This window comes from Electrona antarctica (assembly GCF_951216825.1).
Source record: "Electrona antarctica genome assembly, chromosome: 12".
NCBI lineage: Eukaryota > Metazoa > Chordata > Actinopteri > Myctophiformes > Myctophidae > Electrona > Electrona antarctica.
In genome coordinates this window covers 49,566,154-49,589,342 of record NC_136793.1, presented here as the reverse complement: position 1 = coordinate 49,589,342, position 23,189 = coordinate 49,566,154, and the positions used below count along the sequence as shown (strand labels likewise).

At 40.8% G+C, this 23,189-nt stretch overlaps 1 protein-coding gene across 2 annotated transcripts; it reads left to right on the top strand.

The window, feature by feature from the left end:
• The first annotated feature begins 2,303 nt into the window (after window positions 1-2,303).
• Window positions 2,304-17,514, top strand: LOC306933155 (uncharacterized protein). Of its 2 annotated transcripts, XM_079515230.1 has the most exons (5): window positions 2,304-2,554; window positions 2,852-3,134; window positions 3,653-3,778; window positions 5,783-5,938; window positions 15,613-17,514. In XM_079515230.1, exons 2-5 carry the CDS (start codon window positions 2,877-2,879, stop codon window positions 17,041-17,043), a joined length of 1,971 nt encoding a protein of 656 aa, XP_079371356.1. In that variant the 5' UTR covers window positions 2,304-2,554; window positions 2,852-2,876; the 3' UTR covers window positions 17,044-17,514. The 2 variants fall into 2 exon arrangements, with proteins under 2 accessions (XP_079371356.1, XP_079371355.1); XM_079515229.1 differs by lacking the exons at window positions 2,304-2,554; window positions 2,852-3,134; window positions 3,653-3,778; window positions 5,783-5,938 and adding exons at window positions 12,718-12,953; window positions 13,297-13,937; window positions 15,187-15,342.
• The last annotated feature ends 5,675 nt before the right edge of the window (window positions 17,515-23,189 follow it).

The window sequence follows — 23,189 nt, the reverse complement described above, 5'->3', positions numbered from 1 at the left end:
AATTTAATATTTTTTTTCGTTGGGTAGATTTTGTTGAGCTGGTTTGAACTTTGGGCACCTCTGGTAGTACTGGACAGAAACATGTAAAAGTTGATGTGGCATCAAACGGAAACATAGTTTTTGTTTTCCTTCCCCTTGTATGTTTAGAAGATATGTTTTCTCTTTTGGCAATTTACTTTTCCGCAGCAATAACTGGCAGGGTGTTGTAATAGGTCCTGTCTGTCTGTGTGTGTGTGTGTGTTAATATTTCGTTTTGATGTAGAATTGTAGATGGTATATTTTAAGGGCTGTTTTGTTGATTTTTATTGATTTAAGTGTATGACGTCTTTCTTGGTTTTTTTTTGTGCCTCATGTGAATTGTCATGTTTTTTGTAATAGTTTGTATGACTATGAGGACCACAATGGTGTGTGTGTGTGTGTGTGTGTGTGTGTGTGTGTGTGTGTGTGTGTGTGTGTGTTCTCTTTCTCCGAGAGAGAGAGAGAATGCACGAATGCGTGTGTTCTAACTTCTGTGTTTTGTTTTACCAAAACAAATTTGATTCCGTGACCGTCCACACGGTGGCGTCGTATTTGCAGTCTGTCTGTATACTGTTCTATGAACACCATTGAGTAAGTGGCACTGTCTGCTTGGCAAGGCATTGGGAGCAAGACATCCGGTTTCCTTCAGAATAAGGTGTAGAAGTTAATGTTTTCTAAAAGACACTTTTTTTAAATGCACTGACTTGACCGGTATGTATTTTTAAATCCATTGTTGAGATAACGTTATTTATGTATTTATTTTTACACAGAAACATATAGCATCATAATGTGTGTCTTATAGCATCGTTTAAATGCTCAATTTATAGTTTTAATGTGCAAATGAATCTTTTTTCAATACTTATTTTGAAGAGATCGTCCACCGGAAGTTTTATATTTGCTAGCTTAGATTTGGCTCCGTCTTTTTGGCAAATCTAGAACTTCCTGTTTGAGAGCTAGCACATTTAAGACATCCGGTTGCTTTCAGAATAAAAGCGTGGTTAATTAAATAATTATTACATTACATTATTAGTATTATTATTACATTACAGTTATTGTGAAGACACACATTATGTTTCTGTGTAAAAATAAGTAATGAAATAACGTTAAAAAGTTATCTAAATGGATAAATGCCCAAGTCCATGCACTGGAGTGCCCAAGTGCCCGACACGTTAAAATTACCACCGCTGAAATGCCCTTGAACAAGGCATCAACCACTACGATGAAATGTGTTCTATGAGCAGGGCCTGGCTGGAAACAAGTTCTTGAGCTTAGCCCAGATACCCTGGGTAAATATAGATTTCATTTCATTTCAAGTCCATTCACTGTTGTGCATGGACTTTATAAAGTGGATGCTGGACAAAAATCCCTGCTATGTATCGACTAGTGTGACATATGCACATGTCCGGGGAGACCTCCTCTACAACACCACACTGTCCGCTAAGCAGCAGAGGTGTAAAACAAAAATTGGCACGCCATACAGCGAGGTGAAAGGTCAAAAACCATCCCATTTCCAGACTAAAGTGAACTAAAGTGGACACTGGACAAAAATCCCTGCTATGTATCGACTAGTGTGACATATGCACATGTCCGGGGAGACCTCCTCTACAACACCACACTGTCCGCTAAGCAGCAGAGGTGTAAAACAAAAAGTGGCACGCCATACAGCGAGGTGTAAGATAAAAAATATTCCATTTCCAGACTAAAGTGGACACTGGACAAAAATCCCTGCTATGTATCGACTAGTGTGACATACGCACATGTCCGGGGAGACCTCCTCTACAACACCACACTGTCCGCTAAGCAGCAGAGGTGTAAAACAAAAATTGGCACACCATACCATTAGTCTGGAAATTAGATGGTTTTTGACCTTTCACCTCGCTGTATGGCGTGCCAATTTTTGTTTTACACCTCTGCTGCTTAGCGGACAGTGTGGTGTTGTAGAGGAGGTCTCCCCGGACATGTGCATATGTCACACTAGTCGATACATAGCAGGGATTATTGTCCAGTGTCCACTTTATAAAGTCCATGCACTCCAGTGAATAGCATTTATCCATTTAGATAACTTTTTAATTACTTATCTGTACACAGAAACATTACTTATTACTTATTTTTACACAGAAACATAATGTGTGTCCTATAGCATCGTTTAAATGCTTAATTTATAGTTTAATGTGCAAATTAATCTTTTTTTCAATACTCTAGAGGGTACTCTTATTTTGAAGAGATCGTCCCCCGGAAGTCTTATATTTGCTAGCTTAGATTTGCCAGAAAACAGTGCCCTTAGATTTGCCACAAAAAAAACCCCCTTAGAGGCGCCAGTAGGCAGGGTCGTGCTAATGGCTAAGCTTTTAGCATTCCCTTCCTCTTGTCAATAATCTTTATGTTCATGGTGAACGTGGTCATTAATAATTCATAGTTTGTTTTACAAGCACCGTGGAAGTGTATATTTGCCTGTAACCGCTAAATGTCACCGTTTGACACTTGTAAGTGAAATGGACACATCGACACATTGATGTTTCGGTGAAGGATATCAGCTGTGAGTTGTGTTTATTATAATTATTTGATTGAAGTCTATATTAACAGTAAGCACAACTCAATACAAACACTGTTAAAACAGTACACTTGTTTACAACAGGGTCCACCATTTTCAATTGATCAGAACTCTAGGAAAGTGTACAAATAGGAGTCAAGTTGGGTTTAAACCGTTTATTTCTCTCAAAGTTACAAAAGGATCAATTAACAGATTGAGCTTATTTTAAGTAACACTGTCACACATTTTTGTGTTGGACGTTTGTTGATTAAACCTCACGTTTTCCCTTGTTTTGTTATGCAGTAATAATCCATGAACTGCCTGGAACATGGATCCTACAGACTGGCAATATGAATACACTCACCAGAGACGACGGAGGACTGATTCCAGGGATCTCTCTGGCAAAGTGGACATGTATTCCGTGAGCAATACTCTGCCCTTTAGGAATACAGGAGAAAAGGATGTAGGTTTCCCCAGCAGCACTAAATGGTCTTCAGCCTACAACATCAACAGACCACTGAAAGAGAGTGTGAATGAGATCATGCAGCGAAGGTTGCCCGATGGTCAGTGGCGCAAAGCAACTACTGTAAGTACATTTATACTCAAGTACCTAAGTCAGTGCTTCCCAAACTTTTTCACGTCAAGGACCCCCAAATTGAAATTAGCCCACGGCCCCCCATTTGAAAAGATATGCCGGGGACCCCCATAAGAGAAGATTTGTACGGCTCTAGCAGTGATTCTCAACCATTTTAATTTCAAGGACCCTCAGTTTGACATGCAATAGGCCACGGACCCCCATTTAATGGGATCTCTGAGACCCCAATTTGTATTGTAAAATCAATGTTAATTTAAGTCCATTTGGTTCGATTTGTACACTCAGAGTTACAGACCCATGAGGGCCCATTTGGTTCCAATAACTATCATTTAGCTGGGGACCCCTGGAACTCCCTCAAGGACCCCTTTGGGAACCACTGACCTAAGTACAATTTTAAGGTACCCTATTGGCTAGCCCCTCTCGGAACCCCCGTAAAGTTTCTGACATTTGGATGTTTACGTCTTTACGGAGGGGCCCTTTGCATCTACTCCACGCAAAATGGTATACAGACGTACATACCTTCGGAAACGGCCGTGCTGCGGCCTTTGGGTGGTGGTGAGATGTTTCAGAAGAAGCATATATCTGCTATAGGAGACAACGGAAACCTCAGCGAATTTTCCTTTGGCGCAGAAGCCGTTAAGTATTTTTAATCTTTGTTTGACCGTTTTGGCTGGTCTGAAATTCTCTCTTCCTTCCTTCCTTGACTTCCTTATTGACATCCCATTGTACCGCCTCCAGCACCGGGGCTGGCTAGCTGCGCGTCCCTACGTTCCTGCCTCTGATCTGCTCTGTCTCAGCTAGCCAGCCCCGGTAAAGACGTAAACATCCAAATGTCCGAAACTTTACGGGGGTGCCGAGAGTGGCTACCTATTGGCCTGAATATAAGACTACGTTTATTTCCAATAATGGAAATATCCTAAAAAAATTGGGTCGTATCTCGTAGGCTATGTATTATAATCGTTGACTAGACTATTTGACATTCAATGTTCTTTTTCCACGAATGAAAAATGGGGGTGGTCTTATATTCAGAGTCTTATAGCGCAGTACGGTATTTGTACTTTACTTCAGTATTTCTAATTCCTAATACTTTTGCTTCTACTCCACTACATCTCAGAGGCAAATATCATACCTTTATTTACGCCACTACATGTATTTTAAAACTGTAGTTACTAGTTCCTTTGTAGGTTTAGATTATTACGAAAAAATACAGTAACAACTTTTGAAAATAGCCGATCTACTAGCTCACAATGCGTCGCTATATGACACATACCAGCCTTTTACTTGTAACGGAGTACTTCTGCATTACAGTATTGATACTTTTACTTAAGTAAAACAATTGAGTACTTTTTCTTACAAAGGTGGTTTTCTTACAAAGGTGAGTGGACGGTAGCCGCAATTTGCAACACTAGATTTTTTTTATATTTGGATGAATCTAGAGTTGCAATACCATCCAATGGATGGTATTGCAACTCTAGATTGCATCCATTGACTTCCTGTTCATCCAAATTGCATTTGCGATCTGCATGTATTAAATGACGTTATACTCACCAACATTGCAGCTGTAGGGAAAGCTTGAATCCTCTTTCAAATGACAAAGCCTTTGTTTCATAAAACTCCACCGTCATGAGCTACTTTCTGTCAAGAAATTCTTTAAAATTAAAAAATATATTTTGTTGGAGTTTGGAAGCACTCATTTTTATTAAAGGGTCGTGCTGCTGCCTCCTGCATTATGTGCAAATTCGAAACAGGTGGTAGTGACTTTGACGAGCGCTTCCAAACTCTGCACAGAATTTCTTGACAGAAAGTAGCTCATAAGTCATAACACGTCTACGGTGGATTTTTATGAAACAAGCGCTTTGCAGATTGAAAGAGGATAATTCAAGCTTTCCCTACAGCTGCAATGTTGGTGAGTTTAATATTGTTTAATACAAGCAGATCGCAAATGCAATTTGGATGAATGGGCTGTCAATGGATGGTATTGCAACTCTAGATTCATCCCATTATTAAAAAAAATCTATAGTGTTGCAAATTGCGGCCACCCATGTCGGAGCCACGGGTGAGTCTTAACCGGCCACACATGTCAGACTGTTGGTACGTCAGACGTAGCCTGAGCTAACGCTAGACATTTCTGGCCTAGATGGGATGGCTCAGATTTACACACACCCTGATTGGTTCACCGATCTGTCCGTCAGCCCCGGTCTCTCTCCCCCCCCCCCCCAGTGCAGCACTGTTATTGTGTCGACCAGAAGCAGAAACCACTGGTTGCTGGAGTATACCATTCTAACGGACTGTCAAAGTTATTTCCACACACGTTGGTTTTTTTCTTAGACGGTGTGGTGGGTTCTTCAGCCATTCTCCTCATTTTCCTCCATAGCCTCGTTTGAAGTTCCACTGGTAATGATTTCCTCACGGTGTTATTTTGAGGGGTGCACACCGCTCAGAGCCCTGACGTCACATCATTTGAAGCGACACCTACGCGGAAGTGTTGACTCCCACGTTTAGGCCAGTGCAGCCCATGCGTAAATCCAGGCTTTCATTTTTCGCGCAGACGAAATGAAAGCCTGGGTATCGAGGCTACTGGTGTAGATGTGTACATCTGGTGGTGTAACTAACAAACTGTTTTCCTTCCAACTGCTCAGGCCTTCTCCACTCCAACTGACCACCTTCCACCACCTAATCCTGTGGAGAAGACAAGTTTGTCGACCTTGAACAAAGATGACCATCCTCTAAAACTCAGAGTGAAAGCTTTGATGAAAAGGCACCGTAATTCTGGTTTATTGCATTCACATGGGGAGGTTTGTAACTTTGTTGAACACTTATCACTTATATTGTACAATTCTTGACCTCCACGCATATATTCGCAATGAATATATTATACACTCACCAGCCACTTTATTAGGAGCGCCTGTCCAACATAACATAAATGAACAAAGCGTATAATCAGCCATGGCATGCAACTCTAACAGTTGTTTAACAATTTCTTGAAAATGTAAAAGAAATTAGTAAGCTTGTTGAAGTACTGAGAAGCTCACTCAAAGTTTTAATTCCCTAATGCATGCTGCACTCTTTAAAAGGAACCCTGGCTAATATGACAAATATGCCTTAAAACATTATACACTTTAAATATTTTATTTCTTTCATAAATAGAGAATATTTCACTCAATAGGGACTGCTCCTGTCGCAAGTTGATGATGTCATGTCTATGTGTGGTCCAGCCCTATGGAATGTATTGAATGCACATGCTAATTTAAAATATTGCTTTGATGCTCATATTATCCTTAGGAAGCATAAAGTTGTTTTTTATTAGCATATGCACTCCATACATTCCATAGGGCTAGACCACATGGACATATGACATCATCAACTTGCGACAGGAGCAGCTCCTATTGAGTGAAAGATTCTCTATTTATGAAAAAAATACAATATTTAAGGTGTTTTTATTTTTTTATTTTAGTTGTAGAGGGCAAGTATAATGTTTTAAGGCATATTTGTCTTATTAGCTAGGGATCCTTTTAACAGATAATGATGTTTTCTTACATGTGCCCTTTGGCAGGTCCCTGCTAAACCACAACCTCCCAGCCAGAGCCCTACTACCACAGTTGAGGAAAAGAACTCGACTGTCAAAGGATTCCAGCGTTTCCTCAGTGTACTTAATAAAGGGGTGGACATTGAGATGCTGAATAGAATACTCATTGATGACAATGAGCATCCTCCTACTGGTCAGGGTCTTCTGCATAGTCAGACCCCAGTTGTGAAGGAAAAGTCAGGTGTGTGCGAGAGTGACAGCCAACGATTACAATGTGGAGCTGGGCAGAGGGACCGTCGGTCTGGCAGTGCAGAGAGGACGACTGAACTGCTCAATCAACATATTTCCAACGAGGCATGTAAAAGAAACATCCAGCGTGAGGAGAAATCCGCCCAAAGTGATGATGGAGGCAAACGCCATTTTGGCTCTAGTCGTAGATCCATGTCTCCCCCAGTGGTGGAAGAGAAGAAACCCAAATTGGAGCAGCATCAGGGAGATCTCCAGAACATTCTGAAGACAATTGGTTTTAGTATGGATGCAGATGACATGTGCAAACTAGCAGAACGTACACAGAAGAGGCTCTATGGTATGAAGAATGAAACCGAACTGAGGTCGGACGCGACAGCTCTGAGCAAAAGAAGTCAGCAGCATGTACGAAGTGATCACAGTCGTTCCTCTTCATCAACCTCAGTGTCTGACAGGCCTATACCAATGAATTCCGATGCTGCTTCTGCAATTCCATCATACACTTCGGTCCGGCACTCAGAGTACAGTGCCTACCACAGTGACACTAGCAACTGTGCTTCTTTGAACTATGGGTCCAGTGACATCCCACCTTCTTCTTCCTCCTATCCCCCTGCTTTTTGTAATTATTCAATGACTCCTTTATGTCCCTCTGCTGACACTGGAGCCTTGGATAGCCATGTTTACCCTCATCCGGTAAACAAAATAGTTTACCGGTTTCCCTCTGATCAATTCACAGGAGAAAAGCAAGCAGGAGTGGAGCGAACACCAAGTAACGCAGACCTGTCACTGAGTGAAGGCCAAACTGGACAGCAATCTGCCGTCAATACTGTCACCAAAGCAGAACAAAAGGAAGGACAATTAGAAAGTCAGAGTACTTTCTCTTGGCTAAATGAGCAACTGAAGTATGTTAGAAAGCAAACTGAGACCCTAAACTGTAACTCTAAATGCAACTCTAATGGGCTACAGAAGCAGCTACAGTATATTTTAAAGAGACTAGAGGAGAGCTCTTACATACTGAGTGAAGGACAAACTGGACAGCAATCTGCCGTCAATACGGTCACCAAAGCGGAATTCCAAATGGAAGAAAAGAAAATGGAAAATGGAAAAGAAAGTCTGATAAGCTTTCAAATACTGCTGTTGGAAGTAGACTTTATCCGTTGTCTTCTTCCAGTAGGAATTGAGTTTGGTTTTCCTGTGCTACACAAGGAGCTGAGGTATGTTAAAATGGCTCTAAGAAACTGTGACCTCCCTAAACACAATCCTGAGTGGCTTCCTGAGTGGCTACGGAAGGAGCTAGCAGCAAAGGAACAGTACATTTTAATGATCCTGAATCCGAACCCAGACGGCCAAACTGGACAGAAATCCAAAAGAAAAACCAAAGCGGAACAAAAGGAAGGACAAAAAGAAAGTCAGAGAAGCATACAAGGACAGCAGTTGGAAGGAGACTCGGAGTGCACTGACCACATTCCACATACCAGTGGCCTTATTCCAGTAGGAAAAGTGAGTCCTTTCTCTTGGCTAAAGGAGCAGCTGGAGTATGTTAGAAAGCAAACTGAGACCCAAGCAAGGTGTAACCGTAGACGCAACTCTGAGTGGCTACGGAAGCAGCTAGCAGCAAAGGAACAGTACATTTTAAAGATCCTAAGAACGCAGACCTGTCCTTAAGTGAAGGCCAAACTGGACAGAAATCCGCCGTCAATACTGTCACCAAAGCGGAACAAAAGGAAGGACAAAAAGAAAGTCAGAAGCATACAAGGACAGCAGTTGGAAGTAGACTAAGTCCTGCCCCATGCGGGACCTTGGTGTTGTCCTGGACAGTCAGCTCTCATTCAAAACACATTACAGCTGTCACTCGATCCTGTAGGTTTACACTCTATTTTTTGGTCAAATACGTTTTTATTGAGAACATGTTATAAATTGTTACACAAACATTATGATATGGCATACATTTTTAACATACGATGAATTAGACCGTTCCTCACCCAGGAGTCAGCACAGCTTCTAATCCAGACAACAGTCTTGTCAAAACTTGACTATTGGAACTCCCTCCTTACTAGCCTGCCGGCATGCGCACTTAAGACTCTCCAACTGAGCCAAAATGCCACAGCTCGCTTGGTCTTCAACCAGCCAAAATTCTCACATGTCTCCCCCCTTCTCCGTTCCCTCCATTGGCTCCCGGTCGTTGCCCGCACAGAATACAAAACACTGATGCTGGCATTCAAAGCAACCAAGGGTATGGCTCCCCCATATCTTGGAAGTCTGATCGAACCCTACAAACCCTCCCACGAACTCGGATAAGACAACGCAGGGAAGAGGTCAAGGACATTGTAATGATCATATATCCGAACAACCCTTTTTGGTGTTTTTTTTTTTTTTTTAACTTATTGTTTTTATTGTCATTGCCGGGGTAGACAATACATTTTATACACAAGCATCATATAGCATCATTCATTTCTCAGTACAAAATTGTCTCCGCAAGGAGACAGCAGCTACATTGAAAAATAATAATAATCATAAATTAATACTAACGATAATAATAAAGTGAAGAAATGTAAACTCACATGAAACTAAATAAAATAAAAAAATAAAGAAAAGTAAAGAGGGGGGGGGGGGGGGAAGAGTATGATAAATATTATATGCGAGTTACAGAACGTACCATACATATTTTTATAAATACTGTCAGTCTACCCACATATTGTACAATCATATCACATTAAACATTCATGATCTCTTTGTAGAAATACATCTTTGTAATGCGTCCATTTCTTAATAAATTGCTCATTTTGTAGCCTCACCAAATAAGTAATTTCTTCCATGTCTCTAATTTCTTTTACTTTATTCAGCCATTGTTCGTGGGTTGGAGGGTGTTTTCCTAGCCAATTTATTGTGATAGTCTTTTTGGCCGCTGTTAACAATATCTGGAGGAGGTACACCTTTTTCCTACCTTCAAACCCAGTCGGCACCACCACCGGTCTTCAAATCTTGTGGTATCTGAGTGTCAAACACTGTTAATGTCATTAAAAACATTATTCCAGAATTGCTGTAATTTAGGACACGTCCAAAAGATATGCGTATGATTACCGATCTGTTCACCACATTCCCGCCAGCACTCGGTTGTAGGAGTAGTGCCTGCTCTACCAGTCAATAATGGACTTAAAAAATCTGCTTACAATTTTCCATTGATATTCTCTCCAAGAGTTAGAGTTTGTTACTTTATGCACTTCAGTGCAGGCGTCTAGCCATTCTTCTTGTGAAATCTCTTGTTGTATTTCTGCCTCCCACTTGGCTTTTATATAAAGAGAATTATTGGGAACCATTTCTAGCAGAGTTTGATATAAGATAGAAATTACTTTGGTGAATGAACCATGCTTTTGTATGTCCATAAAAAGAGATTCCAAACTCGAAGGGGTTCGAATTTTGTCCCAGTCATGTCTTTGTAAATAGTGTCTTAGTTGTAGGTATCTATAAAAATCAGTTCTGGGCAGATTAAACTCGTTTCTGAGTTGTTCAAATTACTTTAACTGATTGGAGGAAAAATAACTGGTGGACAAACCTCAGCATCTAGCCTTGAAGGCACAAAACCTCCCATGCACCCAATTGAAGACAGGCCTGATGATAGTTGAGGCAGTTTAAATTCTTTCTGGACTTCCCAATCCTTCCATATTTTAATTGTGAACCTAGACCAAACTCCCATAGCATCTCCATTTATTTTATTCCCTGAGAAGGGAAGGACTGCTAGTTGTGACTGCATAGTTTTCTCAATTTTTAACCACCTGGTTGATTCATAATTTTCTATCCATGTAGTTAGAGATCTGAGTTGGGCTGCCCAGAAATAGTATTTTAAATTAGGAAGAGCTAGTCCACCAGCGGTCTTGGCCAATTGTAATGTTTTGAGACGGATCCTGGGTCGTTTGCCCTGCCAGATGAATTATGAAATGAATTTATTTAGTAAGTTAAATGTGGTGGTAGGTACTGGGATCGGTAGCATTTGGACTGGGTATAGCAGCATTGGTAGGATGTTCATACGCACGGTCTCTACCCTACCTATTAAAGAGAGGGGTAGGACCGTCCATCTGTCAACATCTCTGATCTTATTAATGAGTAGGATAATTTGCTTCAAATAGTTGGTCAATTGTTGGTGTTATGTAAATTCCCATGTATTTAATTCCAGTTCTAGGCCATCTAAAAGAAAAGAGAGATTTGGTTTGTTGTGATATCAGCCCCCCAATGTCCATAGCCTCTGTAGTGGAACTGTGGACATTTGTGGGTCCTCAAAATGCATTTTGTGTTCAACCACGAAAATGTATGTAATACATTTGTATTTTGTGCACAGTATGAGCACAGGGTGATCTATGTCTATACAAGTATATCGTTGCTGTCGGGAGGAAACCAACTTCATTTTTGAGGTTTTGGAATATTGAACCAATGGAAACACTTTAGACAAAACCTTAAGTCCATTGGACCTTCAAACTGTCTGCTAGCAACTATCTCCACCACCCCTTTCCCTCTCATGCTAGTAATTGACATTATATAAAGTCACACCACCAACTTTGATGAGGCAGTATTGCTTTATTTTCAAAATACAAGGTTTTCTTAATTTCCTGAAAAATGTATATGCCTATTTTTCATTTCCTGAAAAATTATACTTTTGGAGTTAGGTGGTTTCGTCCCGACAGCAGAGATGCTACCTTAGAATAGATGTAGACCTATTTGACAGTGCATAAACATAACGAGCACCAGTTGGAAACACACACACACACCATTTTCCCCCAGTTGAATACCCCTGAATTGTAGATGGTATATTTTAAGTTGACTTCATTAAAGGACCACTTCACCACTTTTCAACCTATCTTCATAATAGGTCCTCACTAATAATCATGAAAAAATGGTGCAATTTTTTTCTACTCGGTCTTCCAGTGACGACATCGATGGGGAATACAAGCTAATAGAAACAGCAGGCTTTCTAGTCCTGAAAAGTTGCAATGCGAAAATGGAAGCCATCGTTCTCAATGAAAATCTAAATATTTTTGTAAAAAAATGTTGTTTAAAAAAGAATCTGCCTAATGATGATGTCACTGGAAGATGGTTTCTAAACTGCCCACAACCCTCCTATGAGACACAGACTGAGTAGAAAAAAATCGTGCCATTTTTTCATGATTATTAGTGAGGACCTATTATATGAAGATATGTTGAAAAGTGGTGAAGTGGTCCTTTAAGGGCTGTTTGGTTGACTTTTATTGATTTAAGTGAATGATGTCTTTGTTATAATTTCTTTTGTAGGCCTACCTCATGTGAATTGTCATGTTTTTTTTAATAGTTTGTATGACTATGAGGACCACATTGGAAATGAGACATGTCACTTTATTATGTATTATGTTAGCCTGATCGCTACCATTAAAAAAAATTGTTGCTTTTCAAATGTAATACAGTTCAATTAAAGTAATGAACACATACATACACACATACATTTTGTGGACCCTCTTGTAAACAAGTGTAATGCTTAATTGGGTCGTCCACTCACAGTTAACAGCCTTTGTATTGAGTTTGTGCTTGAAATGTACTGTAATTCTACAAACTGTTAATAAATATTTCAATCAATCAAACGAATGTCAATACACAATAATGTGATTCAAATTATTGTGAAATGGGCCATTCTGCATAATGAGTATTTTTGTATCGTGTGTGTTTGTGTGTGTGTTGTTTTTTTCAAAAACAAATTTGACTCCGTCCACATGGTGGCGTCGTATTTGCAGTTGTCTGTACTCCGTATACTGTCCTATGTATGAACACCATAGAGTAAATATATCTATGGTGCTAATGCTAATGGCTACGCTTTTAGCATTCTCTTCCTCTTGTCAATCTTTAGGTTCATGTTCAACGTGGTAATAATTCATAGTTCATTCATTTTACAAGCACCGTGGAAGCGTAGGCCTATATATTTGCCTGTAACCGCTAAATGTCACCGTCTGACACTTGTAAAGTGAAATGGACACAACGACACATTGATGTTTCGGTGGAGACAGACACGAAGAGGAGCTGTGAGTTGTTTATTATTTTATTGATTTCATTATTATTTTATTAACAGTATGCAGATAGAATGGGTACATTTCAAACGAAAGCACAACTCAATACAATTGTGGACGACAGACTGGTAAAGCGTTACACTTGTTTACAACAGGGGTCCACCATTTTCAATTCATCAGAACTCTAGGAAAGTGTACAAATAGCCAGGGCTCAAGTTGGTTTTATTTCTCCCAAAGTTAAGAAAAGGATCAATTAACAGATTTAGCTTATTTTAACAGCGTCGTTATTTTTGTGTTGTTTGTTATGTTGGACGTTTGCTGATTAAACCTCACGTTTTCCCCTTGTTTTGTTATGCAGTAATAATCCCTGAGCTGTCTGGAACAGACTTAACCATGGATCCTACAGACTGGCACCAATCGATCCAAGACGGAGGACTGATTCTAGGGAAAATACAGAGAATGAATGTCCCACGTTGTGGTTATTATTCAGTGAAAGACAACAAACGACCACATACCATGATGGGTACTAATGAAGAATTGGAGCATCATACACCTTCATCCGATAGGCATAATATGTCATACAGGCTGTCATCCAATAATCTTAACCCAGAAATGTTCACATCATCAGACCCAAATAGCGAGCCAGAGGAACTGAGTGAGATCGATACAGAGTTGGCAAGGAAGATGAGAGAACTTAAACAGATTCAGAAGCAAATACTCTGCAAGAAAACGACTATTGCTATGAAAACAACTACAGGGAAGAGGGAAGAGGATCTCTCTAGCAAAGTGGACAGTTCTGTGAGAAATACTCTGGCCTTTATGAATACAGGAGAAAAGGATGTAGGTTTCTCCTGCAGCAAACAGCCTTCAGCCTACAGCAATAGACCACTGAAAGGTTTCTCCAGCAGCAAACAGCCTTCAGCCTACAACAATAGACCACTGAAAGAGAGGGTGGATGGTATTGTGCAGCGAAGAAGGAAAGCGTGGAAAATAACTACTGTAAGTACATTTACTACAAGTACTACAGTACTTGAAGTACAATTTTGAGGTATTAAATTGTATTCCTATACTTCAGAGGTAAATATTGTACTTTTACGCCACTATATGTATTTAAAAACTGCAGTTACTATAGTTACTTTGCAGATTTTGATTATTATTACAAAAAATACAGTAACAACTTCAGCCCTATATATATATATATATATATATATATATATATATATATTTTCTTTTTAATAGGCGATCTACTATAGCTCACAATGCGTTACTTTTACTTAAGTAAAACAATTGAGTACTTTTTCCTCTTCTGCTGATGGTTTTCGTATAAAAAGACTGTGGAGACTTATCTGACATACTGTATCTCTATGGCAACAGAATTCTTACTAATAGATATTTACATCCTGACATTTGCCTTCTCAAAGAACGCTGTTTGTTTGTTACATTCAATCTGTAAATACAACTATGTTTGTTCATGCCTGACAAATATGGCAGAACGGACGCACACCTAACGAGTTGCTGTAATAGAACATACATAGCTAAGCTAATCAAACAACTGGGCCACACATTCGTACCGGGGTGCATACTTAGTTTAGACTAGTCATTGCTGCCCCGTGGGAGGTTAGGTTTAGGGTGAGGGTTTGAGATAGGTTGTAGTTGTAGGACTAATGACTGGTCTAACCAATGACTAGTCTAAACCAAAAACTGTCTAAACTAAGTACTGCACCAACAGTCCGACACTATTTTGGTCCGACACCCTACCCCAAAACCCTAACCTAACTAACCCTAACCGCACACGGGAGCCACGGGTGAGTCTTAACCAGCCACGCATGTGTCTTAACCGGCCACACATGTGTCTTAACCAGCCACGCATGTGTCTTAACCGGCCACGCATGTGTCTTAATTGGCCGTGCTTGTGGGGAGCCACGGGTGAGTCTTAACCAGCCATGCACATGTGTCTTGACCAGCCATGCATGTCGGGAGCCACGGGTGAGTTTTAACCGGCCGCGTATGTCGGACTGTTGGTGCGTCGGACTAACGTCTGCCCCCCGTCCTCATAGTTGGTGACATTTAATCAGGCAGTTTTTACGGCTCTGACCCTGATGAAGGCCCCATAGCCAAAACGTGTATGTGATTATATGTCCCAACTATGAGGACTGAGGAATCTGTGGCTATTTTTCTTTTTTATTATTATTTGTCCGTATATGTGCATCTGATGGTGTAACAAACTATTTTCCTTCCAACTGCTCAGGCCTTCTCCACTCCAACTGACCACCTTCCACCACCTAATCCTGTGGAGAAGACAAGTTCGTCAACCTTGAACAAAGATGACCATCCTCTAAAACTCAGAGTGAAAGCTTTGATGAACAGGCACCGTAATTCTGGTTTATTGGATTCACATGGGGAGGTTTGTAGCTTTGTTGAACACTTGTTCAGCCTTATCAAACTATCACTTAACTATATATATTCGTAATTAATACACTCACCTGTCCAACATAACATAAATTAACATACTCAGCCATGGCATGCAACTATAATGTCTAGCAATTTCTTGAAAATGTAAAATAAATTAGTAAGCTTTTGAAGTACTGAGAAGCTCACTCAAAGTTTTAATTCCCTGATGCATGCTGCACTCTTTAACAGATAATTATGTTTTCTTACATGTGCCCTTTGGCAGGTCCCTGTTAAACCACAACCTCCCAGCCAGAGCCCTACTATCACAGTTGAGGAAAAGAACTCGACTGTCAGAGGATTCCAGCGTTTCCTCAGTGTACTTAATAAAGGGGTGGACATTGAGATGCTGAATAGAATAGTCATTGATGACGATGAGCATCCTCCTACTGGTCAGGGTCTTCTGCATAGTCAGACCCCAGTTGTGAAGGAAAAGTCAGTTGTGTGCGAGAGTGACAGCCAACGATTACAATGTGGAGCTGGGCAGAGGGACCGTCGGTCTGGCAGTGTAGAGAGGACGACTGAACTGCTCAATCAACATATTTCCAACGAGGCATGTAAAAGAAACATCCAGCGTGAGGAGAAATCCGCCCAGAGTGACAACGGAGGCGACTGCCATTTTGGCTCTAGTCGTAGATCCATGTCTCCCCCAGTGGTGGAAGAGAAGAAACCCAAACTGGAGCAGCATCAGGAAGACCTCCAGAACATTCTGAAGACAATTGGTTTCAGTATGGATGCAGATGACATGTGCAAACTAGAAGAACGTACACAGAAGAGGCTCTATGGGATAGAGAATGAAACCAAACTGAGGTCGGACGGTCATCAGCATTCCCCCAGCAAAACCTCCAGGGATAGCGGAGAACAAACACAAATCTCTGAATACAGTCTACATTTTAGACAGAGAAGCAGAGAGAGAGGAAGTAGAGAACAAAGGAGAGAAGGAGATGGAGACAACAATATAATTGCTTCCAGAGATGGCTCTACTGGTCGCCATCAGTATCTAGAGAACCCAGAATATCTTGTTACCCATCCTGATGCTGCATGTGAACTAAAGTTAGGACAATTAGAAAGTCAGAGAAGCATACAAGGACATCAGTTGGAAGGAGACATTCCACAGTCCTATACCCCTGGAAAACGGCGTCCTTTCTCTTGGCTAAAGGAGCAGCTGAAGTATGTTAGAAAGGAAACTGAGATCGATGTAAAATGGAACCCACGCAACTCTGATTGGCTACGGAAGCAGCTAGCGGCAAAGGAACAGTACATTTTGAAGAGACTAGAGCAGAACTCAGACTTGTCACTGAGTGAAGGCCAAACTGGACAGCAATCCGCCGTCAATATGGTCACCAAAGCAACATTCCAAACGGAAGAAAAGAAAATGCCAGGACAAAAGGAAGGAGTAAAAGAAAGGCAGAGCAAGGCGAGCAGCATACAAGGACAGCAGTTGGAAGTAGTGTTGTACACTGACGACATTCCAGAGTGCTATAGACGTGCTCTTCTTCCAGTAGGAATAGGGCGTGATCTCAAGTCGCTACAGAACTGTCTAAGGTATGTTAGAAATAGTATAACTAAAGCAAAATGTGACCCTGAGTGGCTACAGAAGCAGCTAGAAGAAAAGAAACAGTACATTTTAATGATCATATATCCGAACACCAAGTAACTTAAGTACCTTCAGTAATATTACTATTTTCCAGTAACTTTACTTTTTTCCAAAAGTAACTAGTTCTGTACAAGTGTATATACTGTACAGTATATTATACTGTATGTGGATATTGTGTTTCATTGTTTTTCAAAGGTCTATAATGCTCCGAGTCTGAACCGGTGTCTGAAAGCTTAGCAATACACTTTAAATCTGCAATTGAGAAAGATTATTGTGTTCAAGTTTCATTCTTTCTGATATACCTGAATACTAATTTGCCTCCAGACCCATATCTTAACACAGTGCAGCTCTCCTATTTCATATTTCAAAAATCTTAACAGTGTAGACACTGGACAGAAACATTATGTAAGAGTTGACGTGGCTAATAACAGGGAAACACATTTGTTTTTGTTTTCCTTCCCCTTGTATGTTTAGAAGTTTTCTCTTTTGTAGATTTACTTTTCTGCAGCAATAAATGGTAGGGTGTTGTAATAGGTCCTGTCTGTGTTTTTGTTAATTTGTCGTTTCTTGAAATACTACTTTTTTTTTTGCTTTCCGGGGCATAATCCGTGTCCCCTAGTCACTATTTTTGGTGTCTCCCGTGGTGGGCACATTCAGGCAGATCCAGTATGATATACCGTATTGTCCCGAATATAAGACCACTGATTATAAGACTACCTACATTTCTCAAGACTCATTAATTGAGTCTTGAAAAATGTTGTGGAAAAAAAACATTGAATGTCAAACAGTCTAGATTATTATATGACCCCATTCTTTTTTTAGGATATTTCCATTGAAAAAAAATATATATTATATTCAGGCCAATAGAGCGTCGCAGTCCCGCCTCCTACCCTGGACCAGGAAATAAAACCCAATGCATTATTCTCATAGACATTTCTTAAAGTATTTATTTAAAGACGGTTACGCCGCGGACAAAGCCAACTCGAGTCGTGACAACGCATGACAACACAAACAATATTTTGGACCAAACAAATAATTAGAAAGAAGAAAAAAACGGCAGGTTACAACACTTTTTTTGTTGTTTTTCTTCTTTGTAATTATTTGTTTGGTCCAAAATATTGTTTGTGTTGTCATGAGTTGTCACGACTCGAGTTGGCTTTGTCCGCGGCGTAACCGTCTTTAAATAAATACTTTAAGAAATGTCTATGAGAATAATGCATTGGGTTTTATTTCCTGGTCCAGGGTAGGAGGCGGGACTGCGACGCTCTATAGGGTAGATGGTATATTTTAAGTTGTATTACTTCATTAAGGGCTGTTTTGTTGATTTGTATTGATTTAAGTGTATGATGTCTTTGTTAGATTTTTTTTTGTACCTCATGTGAATTGTCATGTTTTCTTGCTAGTTGTACCAGCCTATTAGAAAGACCTGAATCGCTACCATTAAAAAAATATGAAGTGAAACGAAATGAAAATTCAGACTGAGTGTCAGGCTAGCCTGTGGTTATTGCTTTGCAAATGTAATACAGTTGAATTAAAGTAATGAACACATACAAATGTCAATACAATAATGTGATTCATTTCAAATTATTGTGAAATGGGGCATTCTGCATAATGAGTATTTTTTATGGTTGGTTGGTAGGACGAATACTGTAATTGTGATGCCAAAACCATGACTTTACTTACTTTAATGGCATTGTCATATTGCGTGTGTGTGTGTGTGTGTGTGTGTGTGTGTGTGTGTGTGTGTGTGTGTGTGTGTGTGTGTGTGTGTGTGTGTGTGTGTGTGTGTGTGTGTGTGTGTGTGTGTGTGTGTGTGTGTGTGTGTGTGTGTGTGTGTGTGTGTGTGAGAGAGTGTGAGAGAGAGAGAGAGAGAGAGAGAGAGAGAGAGAGAGAGAAAAGCGTTTTGTTTTTACCAAAACAAATTTAACTCCGTCCACATGGTGGCGGTATTTGAACCTAAGGTTTGAACACCATAGCCATGTTTGGCTAAGCTTTTAGCATTCTCTTCCTCTTGTTAATCTTTGTATGTTCGTGGTCGGGTCAACGACGTGGTCATTATTAAAAGTAATAGTTTTTACAAGCACCGTGGAAGCGTATATTTGCCTGTAACCGCTAAATGTCACCGTTTGACACTTAGCAACGACATATTGATGTTTCGTTGGAGACAGACACGGAAGAGGAGCTGTGAGTTGTCTTTATTATTTAACTAGGAAAGTGTACAATAAATGGGGCTAAGTTTTGATTGATTGATTGAAGTATTTATTAACAGTTTGCAGAATTACAGTACAGTTCAAGCACAATAAACTCAATACAAAAACTTAACTGAGTGGACGACACCATAAAAGCATTAGACTTGTTTACAATATAGGGCCCACCGTTTTCAATTCATCAAAAACATTTAGAGACTATACAAATATACACTTCTATATATATATAGCCCAAAACAGGAAATCATAGAGGCAAAAAGGGTGAGGAGGATTCAGAGTAGGTGCCCTTTGAGAGCGGTTTTGAAGGAGTCAAGGGATTCGCATGTCTTAATGACTGTTGGTAGGGCGTTCCACATTTTGTGGCATAGGAGCTAAATTAATTTAGTCCCTTGTTAGTGCCGAATCCGGGTTGCACATGGTTTGTTGAACTCCCTCTGGTGTTGTGGGTGTGGACTTCGTTGACATTAAGGAAGTATCTACACAGGTACATGCGTATCTTGGTAGTGTATCGAATCTTGTGGACCACAGACCCATTGCAAGATGCTGTACTCTGTCGTCAACCCTAAGCCATTCCATTCCAGCCTGTCAAAGTGGGCAGGGGTGAGGTGGGTTCAGGTAGAGAGGCCAAGTAGAAGCCTGGCCAGTTTGTTTTGGGAATTCTCGAGCCTTGTTTTAAGGGCATTTGAGGTGTTGTGGTACCAAGTTGGGCTTATTTCTCTCAAAGTTAAAAAAGGAACAATTAACAGATTTAGCTTATTTTAACATTGTTGTTGTTTGTTTTGTGTACGTGTTATGTTGGACGTTTGCTGATTTTAAACCTCGTTTTCCCCTTGTTTTGTTATGCAGTAATAATCCCTGAACTGGATGGATCCTACAGACTGGCAATTACACTCACCAGAGACAATGGAAAAGCCTCCATTGATCCAAGACCAAGACGAGATTCCAGGGAAAATACAGAGAATGAATGTCCCACATTGTGGTTATTATTCAGTGAAAGACAACAAACGACCACATACCATGATGGGTACTAATGAAGAATTGGAGCATCATACACCTTCATCCGATAGGCATAATATGTCATACAGGCTGAATTCCAATACTCTTAACCCAGAAATGGTCACATCATCAGACCCAGATAGCGAACCAGAGGAAATGAGTGAGATCGATAAAGAGTTGGCAAGGAAGAGGAGAGAACTTAAACAGATTGAGAAGCAAATACTCTGCAAGAAAACTACTGCAATTGCTTTGAAAACAACAACAGTGCCACCCTTAAAAAGCATCCTAAAGGCAATGACACCATGTCAGATGACAACAACAACAAGGCCACCCTTAAAAAGCATCCTAAAAGCAAAGACACCCTGTCAGATGATGTTTAAAGAAGACCGGGAAGAGGATCTCTCTAGCAAAGTGGACAGTTCTGTGAGAGATACTCTGGCCTTTATGAATACAGGAGAAAAGGATGTAGGTTTCTCCAGCAGCAAACAGCCTTCAGCCTACAGCAATAGACCACTGAAAGGTTTCTCCAGCAGCAAACAGCCTTCAGCCTACAACAATAGACCACTGAAAGAGAGGGTGGATGGTATTGTGCAGCGAAGGAAAGCGTGGAGAGACTACTGTACTACTGTAAGTACATTTACTCAAGTATACTTCAGTACAATTTTGAGGTATTAAATTGTACTTTACTTCAGCATTTTTGATTCCTAAATACTTTTACTTCTACTCCACTACATCTCAGAGGCAAATATTATCACATAGTTGGTGACATTTAATCATGCAGGGCTCTGACCCTGATGAAGGCTCCATAGCCAAAATAAGGGTAAAATAGTGTCTATTTTTTTAAATTAATATTTGACCTACACAGCATACGTTATCTAGTGGTGTAGATGTCCGTATATGTGCATCTGATGGTGTAACAAACTATATTCCTTCCAACTGCTCAGGCCTTCTCCACTCCAACTGACCACCTTCCACCACCTAATCCTGTGGAGAAGACAAGTTCATCAACCTTGAACAAAGATGACCATCCCCTAAAACTCAGAGTGAAAGCTTTGATGAAAAGGCACCGTAATTCTGGTTTATTGGATTCACATGGGGAGGTTTGTAGCTTTGTTGTTCAGCCTTATCAAACTATCACTTAACTATTGTACAATTCCTTACCTCCACGTATATATTCATAATGAATACACTCACCACCAGCCACTTTATTAGGAGCGCCTGTCCAACATAACATCAATTTAATTTCAACCATAGTAATTTCAACTATAGTTGAAATTACTAAGCTTTTGAAGTACTGAGAAGCTCACTCAAAGTTTTAATTCCCTGATGCATGCTGCACTCTTTAACAGATAATGATGTTTTCTTACATGTGCCCTTTGGCAGGTCCCTGTTAAACCACAACCTCCCAGCCAGAGCCCTACTACCACAGTTGAGGAAAAGAACTCGACTGTCAAAGGATTCCAGCGTTTCCTCAGTGTACTTAATAAAGGGGTGGACATTGAGATGCTGAATAAAATACTCATTGATGACAATGAGCATCCTCCTACTGGTCAGGGTCTTCTGCATAGTAGTCAGACCCCAGTTGTGAAGGAAAAGCCAGTTGTGTGCGAGAGTGACAGCCAACAAGACTGTCGCTCTCGCAGTGAAGAGAGGAAGACTGAACTACTCGATCAACACATTTCCAATGAGGGGTGTAAAATAAACTTCCAGCGTGAGGAGAAATCTGCCCAGAGTGATGATAGAGACGACCACCATTTTGTCTCTAGTCGTAGATCCAGGTCTCCCCCAGTGGTGGAGGAGAAGAAAGCCAAACTGGAGCAGCATCAGGGAGATCTCCAGAACATTCTGAAGATGATTGGTTTTAGTATGGATGCAGATGACATGTGCAAACTAGCAGAACGTACACGGAAGAGGCTCTATGGTATGAAGAATGAAACCAAACAAAGGTTGTACGGTACAGCTCCGAGCAAAATAAGTCAGCAGCATGTACGAAGTGATCACAGTCGTTCCTCTTCATCAACCTCAGTGTCTGACAGGCCTAGTTCTAGTCCCTCCCGTCATCAGCATTCCCCCAGCAAAACCAGGGATAGCGGAGAACAAACACAAAATTCTGAATACAGTCTACACTTTAGACAGAGAAGCAGAGAGAGAGGAAGAGAACGAGATGGAGATAAGAATATAATTGCTTCCAGAGATGGCGCTACTGGTCGCCATCAGTATCTAGAGAACCCAGAATATCTTGTTACCTATCCTGATGCATGTGCAATACCAATGTACAATTCCGATGCTGCATCTGCAATTCCATCATACACTTCGGTCCGGCACCGGTTCGGTCCGGCCTCCTTGAACTATGGGTCCAATGACATCCCACCACCTTCGTCCTCCTATCCCCCTGCTTTTTCTAATTATTCAATGACTCCTTTATGTCCCTCTGCTGACACTGGAGCCTTGGATGGCCATGTTTACCCTCATCCATATCTGCCTGCTGGTTGCAACACTGCACCTGGACATTCTCACTTCAACTCAGATCTGTCACTGATCGAGGGCCAAAGTGGACAGCGGCCATTACCTCGTGACCTCCACATCAACCCTCAATGTCAGACAAAACTCACTGATATGAAAATACAAACAAAACAACCGGCAGAACAAATACATGGACAAGAATCGTCTAATGGGAAGAAGGGGCTAGATACGACAGAGCAGAACTCAGACCTGTCATTGAGTGAAGGCCAAACTGGACGACGGCAGTCAGACCGTTGTTACCTTCACATAATCAATACTGTCCAGCACTCAGAGTACACTGACTACCATAGAGACACTAGTAACGGTGCGTCCTCAGCAGCTTGGGACGATGTGTCTAATGACAACCCACCTTCGTCCTCCTGTCCCCCTGGTTTGTGTAATTCAATTAATCCGGTACGTCCCTCTGCTGACACTGGAGCCTTACTTGGTCAGGTTTACCCTCATCCACATCCACCTGCTGGCTACAACGATGCACCTGGA